The sequence below is a fragment of the Semicossyphus pulcher genome, unplaced genomic scaffold (assembly GCF_022749685.1).
Source record: "Semicossyphus pulcher isolate SPU_LCO1_2020_fin unplaced genomic scaffold, fSemPul1.0.p SCAF_1, whole genome shotgun sequence".
Taxonomy (NCBI): domain Eukaryota; kingdom Metazoa; phylum Chordata; class Actinopteri; order Labriformes; family Labridae; genus Semicossyphus; species Semicossyphus pulcher.
The window spans coordinates 25,347,483-25,361,152 of record NW_027211603.1 but is presented as its reverse complement, the minus strand read 5'-3'; the positions used below and the strand labels follow the sequence as shown (position 1 = coordinate 25,361,152).

The 13,670-nt window shown below is 41.1% G+C and overlaps 1 protein-coding gene across 1 annotated transcript; it reads right to left on the bottom strand.

Annotated features, from left to right (window-relative positions):
- Positions 1–1,927: 1,927 nt before the first annotated feature.
- depdc7a (DEP domain containing 7, paralog a) lies at positions 1,928–10,206 on the bottom strand. Its single transcript, XM_069659963.1, has 9 exons — positions 10,151–10,206; positions 6,631–7,093; positions 5,327–5,457; positions 5,021–5,213; positions 3,948–4,168; positions 3,703–3,845; positions 3,494–3,619; positions 3,149–3,227; positions 1,928–3,039 (listed from the first exon to the last, which is right to left on the bottom strand). The coding sequence occupies exons 1-9, from the start codon at positions 10,194–10,196 to the stop codon at positions 2,816–2,818; spliced, it is 1,626 nt and encodes a 541-aa protein (XP_069516064.1). The 5' UTR covers positions 10,197–10,206; the 3' UTR covers positions 1,928–2,815.
- Between the last annotated feature and the right edge of the window lie 3,464 nt (positions 10,207–13,670).

The following is a 13,670-nucleotide window of genomic DNA, read 5'->3' as shown; positions in this document are numbered from 1 at the left end:
TTAGCAACTCTACACAAGTGAAAAACAGCTTTAAAGGGTTTAAAAAAGGGTTTGCAGACTGTAAGACTGAGTATACTCACTGAGGACTTAAGGTGTTTACTGTATTTGTTAAGAAAAATGAAGATGTCAGTTTGTGCTAATTTAAACAGCATTGGCTGCCATATCCAGACAGATCCTCTGTTGTGACAAACTGTACTTGCACAGTGAACATTTTTCAACGCGAGCCAGCTGCTTATTCTCACACTGGTCTGGTGACATCATTATTGGTCTGCTTCTGAGCTCATCATACTGAGAGTGTAGCAGGCCTATTCACAGATAACATGTAGGCATAAAACACCACTCATCAGTCACATAAGACTTTACTTGCTTGCGTTACTTTGTTACCTGCACTGTTTAGAGAACTCCTATTCTCCTCCTGCCTGTTGCTCTTAGAAACTGAAAAACCGACCGTAATAAAGGGGGGAAAGTCTATAATAAACAGTTTTTTTAAAGCTTCTGAATGATAAAGGTTTTAGAAAATGAGTTTCCCTTAGAGTGTAAAAAAAAAAGGCTTTCAACAAAACAACACAATAACTGGCTCACTCTTTCTCATTGTCCGGTTAGCTGTGAATTACAAGTCACTGATTACAGCTGAAGAACAGAAACATCATGTTTAGAGTCGGGTGATTTTGTTTCTGATGAGAATCACATTTAATATCAGCCACTCAACAAAAATCACAGAAGGACTCAAAAAATAAAGTACTGCTCTTTTTCTTATTAAACGTGAGACCGTTTGCTCTTTTAGACTCTGGAGACGTGTTTGTGTTTAAATAATCAAAGACAGGCCATGAGAAACAGTTAAAGTTAACTCAGCAGTACTGTAATGCTGAGTTCACTTTTACCCTTTCTCATGGTCTGTCTTTGTTGAACAGTTTTTTAGTTGACTCGGAACCTCAGGAGCATCATCAGCCATAGATTTCACAGTTATACCGTTCTATTATAAAATCTATGTGTAGTAAAGATCACTTTTTGTTTTCGGCTGTAATTTTACAAAAAGTAGCACATAGTGGGCGGGGACTATGTAGATTAAGGAATTTTGAATGAGGGAGAAGCAGGGGCGGATCCAGACTTTTTTTAATGGGGTGTCCCAACTGGGTGGCATGAAGTATGTGTCCACACACTCACACGCAAATGAATAGCATTTAATTAACCCTGTCTTCTAAGCTTAACTCTTTAAGGACTCAGACAGATGTGTGGTCAGAGTAACGATTTAAAGAACTAAAGGAAATGTGCCACACTGACATGGAAAGAAAGCTACTCCCAGACTGTTGCAACACAGCCCAAACAGTTGATTTTAGTCCCGCCTCTAATAGCAAATAGCCAATCCTGGTTTAGGATTTTGGGGTGGCACTTGGGGTGGCCAATCAGATTTCAAGGGGGGCCCAGGCCACCCCCCCTGGATTCGCCCCTGGAGAGAAGGACAATTCCTTGGGAGGATTTTTTACAAGGGAATTAAAGGTATTTTGTATTTTTGGTTCTGGTCTGGTCTTTAACGAGTTTTTCCTATTATTAGTTGTTCTTTGTCTCTGCATTTACCCTGAGAACTTTATTTATCCATGCTTCCTTAATAGAAAGGTAATCTAATTTGGCTTATAGTTTATTCTTCTAATATTTCGTTTTCGTTTATTGTCTTTCAGATATGAGACATCCATGTGTGTTTCGTCCCCCGTTATTGAACTCCATTACTTAAATTTAGAGTAATAAAACCTCTTTCAAAGTTTCCTGGCTGATTCTATGCATTCTGTCCCAATGCCAGGGATAGTTTAACTCAAAATGTGAACCTCCTCTTTAACAGTGTTTGTATTTTTTTTACAGAGAAAGCCATGTGAAGGGCCTGTGTGGACGTCAAGTAAGAATAAAACACAACTCTTGCAGATCATGTCTCAAACTTTAATATTTGTCTTCTGAGGATACATTATTCGACATACCAGATGCCTTTTACTCTCTTTTAATCCCATTATACATCTTCTGAGTCTGCAATGAACACTTAATGAATGATTGGACAAATGCAGTTGAATTTTAAAAAGACCTGGCGAAACACAAACAAGATGTGTGCGGTTTAAAGTCTGGGAATGCTTTAGTCAACAGGAAATGTGGAATTGATTTCCCCGGCTGATTAGAAGACGTACATACAGCTCATTTAAAACAGGAGCCTGAAGATGCCACTAAAACGCAGCTACGGTTTCAGTCAAAGAAAAAAAAGATACGTACAAACATCTGTTTTGCTGAATTGTTGCAACAAACACAAAAAACCCAGAGGGATGATTCTCATGAATGCTGCTGACTGTTTAACATAGCACAACATCAGACTTTCAAATGTCCAGGTTCAAATATCCGGTTGAGGGTTCCTCAGACATAGCTCCGCTGTGCATCACTCTGTACATGGAAACCACATGAACAGACAGATTTCTTATTCCTGTTGCACAAGCACAAAGAATACATCCATTGAAAGCTGTATGCAGACACAGAGACGCATAGCAATGTGTAACAAACACTGGGTTCATTTTGTCAGTTTGGGAAAGTAACAGTCTCATATTTAAAGTTTCATATTAGTGTCCTGCACCAAAAAATATCTACGACAAGTAAATCTGTCCTTAAATATCTCAGATCATTAACGTCTCTACATTAAAATTCACATTCCTGTTCAGTAGTCTAAACTATTTACATACAAGCGAATACAGTCCACCTACTATAACGCTCATTATTCACATCACATTAGCTTCTGTTTCCTACATCTACCTCATCATGATACATGAATTGTTTAACTTAATAAATATCACTGTAGCAACACGTTTATACTGGACAATCTGTTTCCAAAGTACTGCACAAAAATCTCAGGGTGGCCTTTATAAAACTGTCCCAGCAGCCGTCTCTTCTCTTTAGCGGAGAGCTTGGGGTTCTCGTGCACGGTGCGCAGTAAAGACCAAAGTTCCTCTTTCGTGGTTCTTTTTGCATTTTCAGAATAGGCCTTGGCGCTCACTCTTGTGCAATACGTTGATCCTGCAGGAAAGAGAGACAGAGACAGAAATTAAGTGAGGGAGGAGCTTTCCTACATCTGAAAGCGGTTTAACTTCAGAAGGTTAAATACATGAAAGGTAAATCTGCAAACCTGGTATCATATCCAGATCCTTTCCTTTCACAATATTGATTATTCTGTCGCTGACCATCTTGTGCAAAGAAACAGGGATCTGGTGGAAAAGAGAGCATACTAATTATAACAAACATCATTATTTTTACCGTTTGTGGCTGTTATCTAAACAGTCAGACGCATTTGATTTATGATTTTTCTTTCAAGTAATATCTGACATCAAGGTGCGGTCGGCCTTTAAAACAGTCCGTGTAAACAGCTTTTTATCAACATAGTGACTAAGAGATGTTGATTGTTACATCCTCCTACAAGACCGGACACGCACATGTTCACAAACCGATAAACAGACAAATTAGGAACACTCACTTTGAAGAGATCACAGTGATTATCTATCATGAACAGCACCATGAAGTCCACCTTTCCTTTGGAGAGTCTCCCGCTGTACACGATGGCACTCGAGAAAGACCTTTTCACTGCCATTCTGTTCTCGATCTGACAGGAGAATTTTATTTAGTTATTAAAGATACAAAATTCTAGTACAAGTAAAGACGCAGAAAGGATGCACACACGCTCACCTCTTTATGCAGTTTGACCCCCTGTGGTTTGGCTGCGACAGCCATGAATCTCAGGAGCCTGCGCAGCTCCTCCCTGCTGCGAGAGTCCTGCAGCTTCAGGCTCAGCTGCAGGGCCTCCAGGGCCTGCTCTTGTTTGCCGTTCACTGAAAACAGAAAACACAAGGATGAAAACCTGACCTGACCAGTAAAAGCCTCATCAATCCCCTTGAAAACAACATGAGAGATCTGATAGCGCCTCTTCTTACCGAGTAGCTCTGAGATGCCTGAGTGGATGTCGAACACCTGGTTGCTGAACAGAGGAGGCTGCTGTGCGTGTCCGTAATGCTGAGCCAGGACCTCGTAGAGAAGTCTCTTACACTGGAGCAGGTCCTCAGCACAACCTGCCAAACCTCGACTGACCTCCACCACCAGCTCATCAGGTAGAAACTCCAGGCAGTCCACCGCCCCTGACATCCACTCATCAGCCCTGAGAGAGAGGGGAGAGTAAAGCTTTTAAACACAGCCAACAGTCAAAGTAAAGACAAGGTGATGGAAAGAAGATCAGGTCAGTTTATAACCCTCAGCGGTTTAGAGCGAACATGGTCATTTGCAGGTAAAAACATCTAAGTTTAAACCAGGCCAAACATTTGTTTATTCATCTAGGTTGAATCCAAGCCATAGTTAAAGGTGGGGTATTATGCTCATTTTAAGCTTCATATTTCACTCTGTGATACCTGTGGATTTGCTTAGCATAATTTACAGTTAAAAAAAACTCCTTGTTTTTCTCTCACTGGTGCTCTGTGCAGGCCCTCATACAGCCGCTGCCTGAAACCACTCAGTCAGCTCTGTCCCTCTAACCCCGCCCCTACAAGCTCGCTTTCTTCTGATTAGCCAGCTCTCTGAAACCTTCTAAGGCTGCATCACAAAGTGCAGCGTGTAGAAAAACCTGTGTGAAACCTGCCGTTCACAGCAGCCTGCAGACTGAGCTGAGAAGCCTGGGGATTACTCCAACATACGTTTACCTACAGATTTGAAACTTCACCCACGTTTAGTCGGGACATCCAACATTGTAACATTATATATATGTCTTAAAATAATACCCCCTCTTTAAAGAAGCAACAGAAGAATAGTAAAACAATACAGTGCAAGCAACTGCATTTAAAACTTCACACACAAACTGGAAAGGAGTGTAATCTGTATCGTCATTGAAATAAGTAACTGTAGCTTAAACTAAATGTTGTTTAGGGAAATAAAAACTGATGATTTGATCAGATGTTCATGTCTCCAGCTGGTTAAGAGATTATCTGAATCATAAAACTGTATAAAACAGAGGACTTACTGTGCTTCACTGAAGGCCTTGAGGACTTCTCGGTCCAGGTAGCTTGACGTATACAGCAGGTCCGGGTCACTGTCCATGCCGTGCAGGGGAGCCCGTGATGCGTTTTTACCCTCTAACAAGTTCTCCAACAGGGGGAGCTCTATCAGCTGCAGCAGTCTGAACACAGCCTGCTGTTGCCACACCTCATCCACAACTGTGAAAACACAGAGCCGTAAGTATCACAAGTACACGCATACACACTTGAATAATGCGACCAAGCATCTAGTGCATGAAAACACTGTGCCGGTTTTACGTCATTGGACTTACGCTCTTGTGAGAGGCCGAGGTTGATCATCTGAGGGGTGATGGTCGAGCTCAGGTTGAGGTTTCCGAGCACGTCCTCCAGTGATTTGTCTGTTTGTACAGGGGAGTGGGCGGAGTAGCTCAGCACCTCTCGTCTGAAGAGTCACATAATAACAGCAATCAGCGGAAATGATTGAGAAAGAAACAACAATGTTTTCTAGTAGCTATGAGTCAGGCACAGTTTGGGGCTATCTTTATGTCAGACAAAATAAATGCCCAATTTTCAGAATTGACAGTTTCTGATTAACATTAAGTAGAACATTTAAATCTTTTCTTTATTTACATTATTCACATGAACACTTCAATTATATACCCATGCTGCAAATAGCAAAAGGCTCATTTAAACTGTTACAGGGTTTCTCTGTGTCTTTTATCTCTAATAAGGGACATCAGGCCTGTGCTCTGCTCTGGTCTGAAGTCGTCACTGTGACAACACAAAGTGCTAAGGCCATGTGTTAGCACCACGTGGTTAATGCATTATGTCTGTCTTTGCTACTAACTCGACAGCCTCCCTTAAATTAAATTTCACAGCTTCAAAGTAAAGCAGAATCACCTGACTTAAAAGGAACAGTATTACATTTTGGTAAATACATTTATTTGCTCTCTTTCATGGACTTATATGAGATTCTGTACTGTAGTCTACACAGCAGGTATGCTACAGCCAGTAGCGAGTTAAGCTAGTTTACCAAAAAGACTAGAAACAGGAACCTGCTAGCCTGGTCTGTAACAAAATCTGCATACCAGCACCCATGACGCTAACAGATACAAATTCACTTTAATTTTAAAAAATATTTATACAATAAAAGCAAAGAAGTGTTAAATTGTGGTTTTAAATTTTACATCTGGTTTGGGGTAGCTTGATTTTGTTACTTTTGTGACCAAGCCAAGCTAGTAGTTTCCCCGTTTCGGTTGCTGTGCTACGCTAAACTAGCTAGCTGCTTGAGGGTGGTTTGATACTCTAGGCTTGGCGAAAAAGTCATACAAATGTGTTGGAGCAAGTACCTCAGTGGGATTCTGTCTGTTTTATCTCTGTCTTCATATCACTTTTGATTTTGCAATAAGGGTTGTATTTGAACTTGATACTCTTTCATAATGAGGAGGTTCCTAGAAATTCAAGGTATGAAGACATGACTGCATGATGGGATTTCAAAGTCTCAGGTCATGCCTCACTAGTTATTACAGGCACTGGATTTGGGATTAGCTCTGGAGGAAGGAGAACAAAGCAAATCAAAAATGAGATCTGAAGATGTTTTGACATCAGTCTGTACCTGTCACGTGACGGACTGTAGCCGTTCTTGTTCCTGTTCATGCTCGGTGAGTCATAGCCGCTCTCGATGGTACTGGTGGAGTGAGAGTTGCTGTTGACCAGCGATGACGGGGAGTTGGTCGTTGGGTTCAGGAATCGATACAAACTGAAACTACTGTCCTCAAATGTGGCCTGCTTCTTTTCCTTCCCAAACACTTTAATGCCCACAGGCTCAAACACCCTGGAGTCCATCAGGGCCTGACACAGGCGGACGGCCTTGTAGCGGGGCACCGCATCATCGCCAAAGAAGCGGTTCATGCTGATGTGTGCCAACACCACGTCCACGGCCTCCGAGCCCAGGAAGCAGTCATGGTAGGACTTCAGGTTGTGGCGTCGCCGCTTGACTTCCACCCGGGAGTGGAGATTGGAGATGATGCTGCCCCAGATGTAGGTGGCCCGGAAAGGTTTCCCAGCCATGCCTGGTTCTGATGGAGGAGGAGAGGAGAGAATCAGTGTGAGGACAAAGAGGGGGAGGGAGACAAATGGAGGAAGGAGAGGCAGAGAACGAGCTCCCTGGACAATTAATGGTGAGAGTGAGATTCACTTTTTAACTGCTGCACAAATTTCAACCAAATGGCAAAGACAAACAAACACAGATGCATGCATTGTGCCTGAAAGAATTGGTTTGTCACTCAATTTGTCAATGAATAGAAACAACAGTTTACAATGTTCATGTACAACTATTCATGTAGGTTGTTTAATAAAGAAAACAGGTTAAATATTGACCAGTTAAAACTTCTTAAATGTGAATATTTGCTACTTTTCAGTGGTTTACATGATTGAAAATGTAATATCTTTGGGTTTTAGACTGTTGGTCACATGATATAAGTAATTTGAAGACTTCTACCTTGAACCCTGGGAATTAGTGAAGGACATTTTTTACTATTTTCTGGTATTTTCTAGAAAATGCTCTTAAAAACTAATGACATAAATAATGACCTGTATAATCAAATAAGAAATATTAGCATGGGACTAAACTTTTATACACGCAGATGCTTTAAACCCCAACAAAACTTACTCAGCTTTCCTAAACACATGTCTTTTTGGTGATCTACTTGTTTTTCCACAGTTGACATTCTCAGCTTTGTCTATTGTCTCAGAAAGCACTGTAGTTTCTGTCTTCACCAAACACACACTCCCTTTCCTCTGTGTAATATTTTACATAATAACCCACAGTCACTGTATGTGGGTGTTACAGCACATGGTCCAGAATCAATGCATCTCATTGATACTAGCCCAGCCCAAGTCCTCCTTCATTTAAATTCTAGAGAATCTAATCTGCAATCAGTCGGTAGAGGTTAAAGACAAAGAAAAAAACAAAACTGAGCCTGATTTTCTTACCCTAACACACTCGATGTAATCTGTCTACACTCAATTACACAAGGAAGCAGAGACAGAGGGAGAGGCCGTCTCCCACATGAGATACCCTAATATGTTCCTGCTGTATTTTCCACTGGATAGGCTGCATTGTTACTTAAGCATGCGCAAAAACAGAAGATGATTCATACAATCACTGTAACATGTTTATCGCTTTATCATCAGTAATGGTCAATGATCTGTCACCATCCAACCAAAGCCAGAACAGTGACAGACAGCAGAGCCAGGCAAGATGTTAGCTTTCATCTCACTACAGGAAACCTATAAAGCCTGTTGAGCAAATGTTAGGGGAGGATCTGAGAGGCTCACTGAGACCAGGGCCCATAAATCAGACCCTGTCAGCAGCAGCCAGGCTCCATGTTATGATAACACAACAAGACAAATACTCTTACTGACCCATCTGTAAGACTTGACAACAAAAACACTCGGGAAAGGTTCAGCAGCAAGCAGATGCTCACCCACTCCTTGAAAACAAAACACAGCACATGGAGCTCAGAGGAAGGTCTATGGAGGATTTATGGGTGATCTGCTGATTAATGAGATTCATCTACGTCAAACTGCGTCTACCTCTGGGACGGAAGAAACTGTCCTGGATTGGGGATTTGAATATCAGGGAAGAACAATTGGTGATGCACGAGATGTATGAGGAAGAGCTTTTCACTGTGTGTATGCATGATAGGAATCATGAGGAATATAAAACATTACAATATTTATTTCATTGCGCAAGTTTGTGTGTGAAATAATATCAGAATAGTTGCTATAGAATCTATAAAATGCAGAAAATCACAAAGATAATGCACCTTTTGGTCAGAATAATTAGTGTGCATTGTTCGAATAAAATCCTCACTTTAGGAGTGAGGGCTGGACCATCTGGGGAATCCCATCAGGGGTCTCAGGATTACCAGCCACACAATAATCCGGATCTGATCAATATCCATTAATGCTTGTTAAAAAGGAAAAAATGGAGTGGGGTCAGGTGTGGGTCGAAACAATCCTGGGAACCCGGCTGTGCTCTGTCACCTCTCGTTGTTCGCGCCAGGCTGAGATTTAAGCTCAGTTTGTATAGCCGACGCCAGACTCTTTTCCTGTGACTTTTTTTTTTTTTAAATAAAATCCCATCACTGAGTGTATGAGGATGCAAGAGGAGCAGTGACCTGTTTGAGCCAAGGACAACAGTGCTCAGAGTGTTTGCACACATCAGTGGAGGTAAATAATCGCAGAGGGAGCAGCGCTGTCAACACAAGGGGATCGTCCTCTTGTGGTTAACATCACTAGTGGCAATATAGCAAAAACATTACGTCTATTTTAAAGGCTATATTAAGCTGCACCCAACACAGGACCAATGATTTCAAGCTATTCAATGCCCTGCTGCACTATAGGAGAAGCAGCAGGTGGTTAATAGCCTGTGGCAGATACCTTCATTCCTCCAACATGCTGAGACAGTGAGATTAACTGATTCAGCCTCAGGACATAGTATGAATACAGCGGGCAGGAGGCTCGTATTGGCCCGTATGGATTTGAACCCACACATCCTGTTTGATATATAGAGTATGGTGGCCTGTAAACGGAATTACCCTCTTCCACCTGTGTTTCAACACAAACAGTAACCTACACTGCACTGCAGGCTGCTGAGTCGGCACTGAGCACAATGTCAAAGAATACAAAATTGATTATACAAAGGCCTATAACAAAAATAGTATGACTTTTGTTTCATATAGTGTTTAAATATATTAAATTACTAAACGGACAAAAAATGTTTGTTCGATTAGAAAGATTCCCTCTTTAGATGTTAAAAAAATCGTTTAGCATAAGGCAGATTTTTTTTTGCACAAACAAGCACAATATGTCCGTACAATGCATTACATCAACAAAGTATCCTATGTCATATTGTCTGCTTGTAGTCGAAACTTGCAGTCAAATCCAAATTAGCGGTTGGCCACATGTAAAACTGTAGGCTAACATTTTAAAACTTCTAATTCAAAACAGCAGGTTACAGAACCACATAAGCCAAACTCTTCAGTAAAAAAATATATTTCCAACACGACAGAAAACTATCAATATCTAGATTATATTCTATTACCAACAAGTGAATAAATATGTCTTACCTGGTGTTCGGTGTATGAAAACTTCCTCCAGTGAGTGCAGACACATCCATTCAGACCACGTCCTTGGTCTTCAATTCATAACGTGACGCACGCAGCGAGCTACAGTCAAGCCCGAAACCGTCCCCGCCCACTGCGATACATTATTCATGTCCCAATCACCGCCCTGTCCGGGCATTAACGCGTTAATGAGGCTCTCGCTGTGTCCCTCATGTTTAACAAAAGGAGCACTAAGTCACTTATTTCTACATTTGGGGGCAACTTCCTGAACTGAAACTGCAAACACCAAAGTTTGTAACACAGTCTAACAAAAGTTGTTCGAGCCCCAGACGTTTTTGTGGCACAAAGTAGATTATTTGTTTTTATCACGCGACAACATGAGTCACTATAATACAGTGCTAATATTTCCCGACAAGGCCCTCCTTTTTAGTTATTATAGTTGCCAAGTGAAACCTTCAAACTTAGAGAAGTGCTTAAAATCCACTAAGTTTTCTCACAACCTTTCACTCACAAAGTCACACCCTAAAAGCCTGAACTGGAGGTAAGTCTGACCTGATCGACAGTTACAGTATTACACAATAGCAGCAAGGAGAGAAAGATGTGAAAGGAGAAGAAAGAAAAGGATTTGGATTATTGGGATATAACTGGTTGAAAACCTGCAAAATGAGGACAGATTCCCTGTGCTTCAATCAAAACATCAGACGTCACAGTATTGAAACATGTGACTGCAGGTGCCTCAGGTGTGTACCTGTTGCTACTCCACCTTGTTTGGGATCCGTCTGCCCAGACTGAGTGTCACTGAACTTAAATGACAGCTATGACACAAACAAACGTGCACACACACACACACACTCACACACACCTCAGAGTAAACATGCCTGAGCTGTAGTAGGGACAGATTTCATGGATGAGGCTCTAACCTGGTGCCTCATTTCCTTAGGTGTAATCTGACAATGGAAAAGCAGTAAGCTGACACTGTAAAGACAATGTTGGTCACTCGCTGAAAGGGAGACTGGAAGGAAGACAGTGCAACGGGTGAGGCGTGCAACTAGTGCAAACCAGTTATATTACTGCTCTCTGCACCTCTTTTACACAGAAAAATTATTTTTAACACCAGGAAGTAAGAACGCATGAGTGTAAAAGACAGGCCCAGCATCCTTCTCTCATCTGATTAAAGGAGCAGAAAGTTGCTAGTTTGCATTCCTACACAGAGCAGAGGACATTTCCTCCTCTTTCACATACTTTTGAGCTGCTCATGAGCAAGACAGGGTGCTCTAAGGGTGCTCATGTGTAACTTTAAAGGGCCACTCCACTAATTTCATATTCGGTTTGCTTGTCATAAGAAGTACCAGTTGGGGGTATTATGTTCTTTTTTCAAAAGGAGTAGGAATTTCATGATAAGCTGCCTTGATAATGCAGGAACTTCCCTATGGACCAGGGTTAATAAAGTTCCTGGGGGACTTTATTTTACCCACCAAAAGGTCCCTGCACTGGGGTTGTACTTTCCAAAAGTACAGGCACTTTGTGGTGGGCTCTGTAGTGCTGACCATTTGTGTTTGGTGGAGTCGAGTGTGGCTTTCACACGTTAATTTATGTGCCTAATCTTGGTCAAAATGTAGACAGAAATGGGCTGTAGGAACCCTTTAGCCCCTTGAAAAGAAGCTTTTGTGGAAAACTAGTCACAGATACTAAAATTGAATGTTTTTGTAACTTTGAGTATGATCTGTTTGAGTAACCAACTTTTGGATATGCCAAACTAAATTGAGAGATCGACTCTTTAAGAATGAAAGTAGATGGCCCGTAGCCTAGAGGTGAAGAAACTGACCTGAAACCATTTGTGATTGGAGTGACCCTCGAGACCTCTCTTTCCCTGTGCTGTATAAAATGCTCCTACAAGTTATAATTGAGCGGAAGGGTTGAAAAGATGACGTGACAATAATCACAGGCATTCACTGAATGATTAAAATCTGTGAATCTTTAATTATATTGCCAGTTAAAAGCTGCTCAAGTAAAACCTTTCTTCCGCTGATGCAAAAGTGTTACGAAACAGCATAATAATATGAATTTGCAAAGCCCACTCTTTACTCCTGTCACAGAAGAATCTCTTTAACAATAGCGCTTGACATTATCTCCATACTGAGGTATGAATCATAAGCATTATGTCTCTGATCCCCTGACACCGACAGTCTCTGAGCACTGAATTCATAGAAGCTCAGGATCCCTGCATGAAGATTAAACATGCAGCATGCGTGAACAAACTCACGTTCACTGTTGCAGTAGATGATGTATTTTAATATTTATACAGCCGCCAAGTCCAAACAAAGGAAATCCACCCTTTAAATGAAATGTTACTCGTGCATATGGTCGAAGGCCAAACTGGTTCTACCACTCTTAAGATGAATGTGTTGCAGTTTGATGTCCTGGTATTTTGTAAACCTGCAACAACGCTGACGAGACAAATTGAAGGGACAAGTGTTAAACAACAACACAGAAAATGAGACACAGACAGACTGAAAGAAAGAAAGAAGTGTGTGTGCGTGTGTGTGTGTGTGTGTGTGTGTGTGTGTGTGTGAGAGAGAGAGAGACAGAGAGAGAGAGAGAGAGAGAGAGAAAGAGAGAGAGAGAGCACTCAATCAGAAACTCTAGTCCACAGGGTCAAAGCAATATTTACTCATATGCCCAGAAGGCCCTGCATACTTCGCTTTCTTTCTTCCTACATACTTATCGGTCTTGCAACGTGAGTCACATAGTTGTTTGCTTACAATTATGATGACGGCAAATATGCATAGGAACTATTTCCAGTAAGTGGCATAGTAAATAAGAAAAGTCTCTCGTGTAAGTTTCTGTTTGGAGATCCAACGTGACCTGGATAAAATAAACTGTTGATACAGATCCCCGTCTGAACCTGTAAGATTCATCTGAGAAATTAAAACCTTTGACCAAGATTCACAGTCCTAACTGTTGAATCCATCAATAACGTAAAGTAAAAAAGGTAATGCCAGTAATACGAAATGTATTAACAGCCAAATACGCTTAAAGCATCAAAAGTAAACCCTTGTGACTGATTTATTAAACAACATGATCAGTTTATAACATGGATGCTTAGAGGAATGGTACTATAACATTTAGGCCTATTTAAGTTTCAAGGTACTTGTACTTTACTTGAGTTATTCCTATTTAGGCAACTTTGTACTGCTTTTCTACTTCATATCAAAGGGAAGTGTTGTTCTTTATACCCCACTGCATCCGTCTGACACCTTTTCAGTTACACGCGACACAATGAGGATGTGATGATGATCTGCTGTCGATTAAACCACCCAACCAAATGTACAGTTAAATTAGCTCCACCTTGAACATCCACAGCAGTTTGATATTAATCAAAACACATCATATTAAATAGCTATAAGACTGACATGGCCCATTTAACTCCACAACAAGTACTTTTATATTTGATTAAGCATGTTTTGTAAGTGACAAATGAAAGGGAATGTTTTGTAACTTGTGTTTTTAAGCCAATTATACA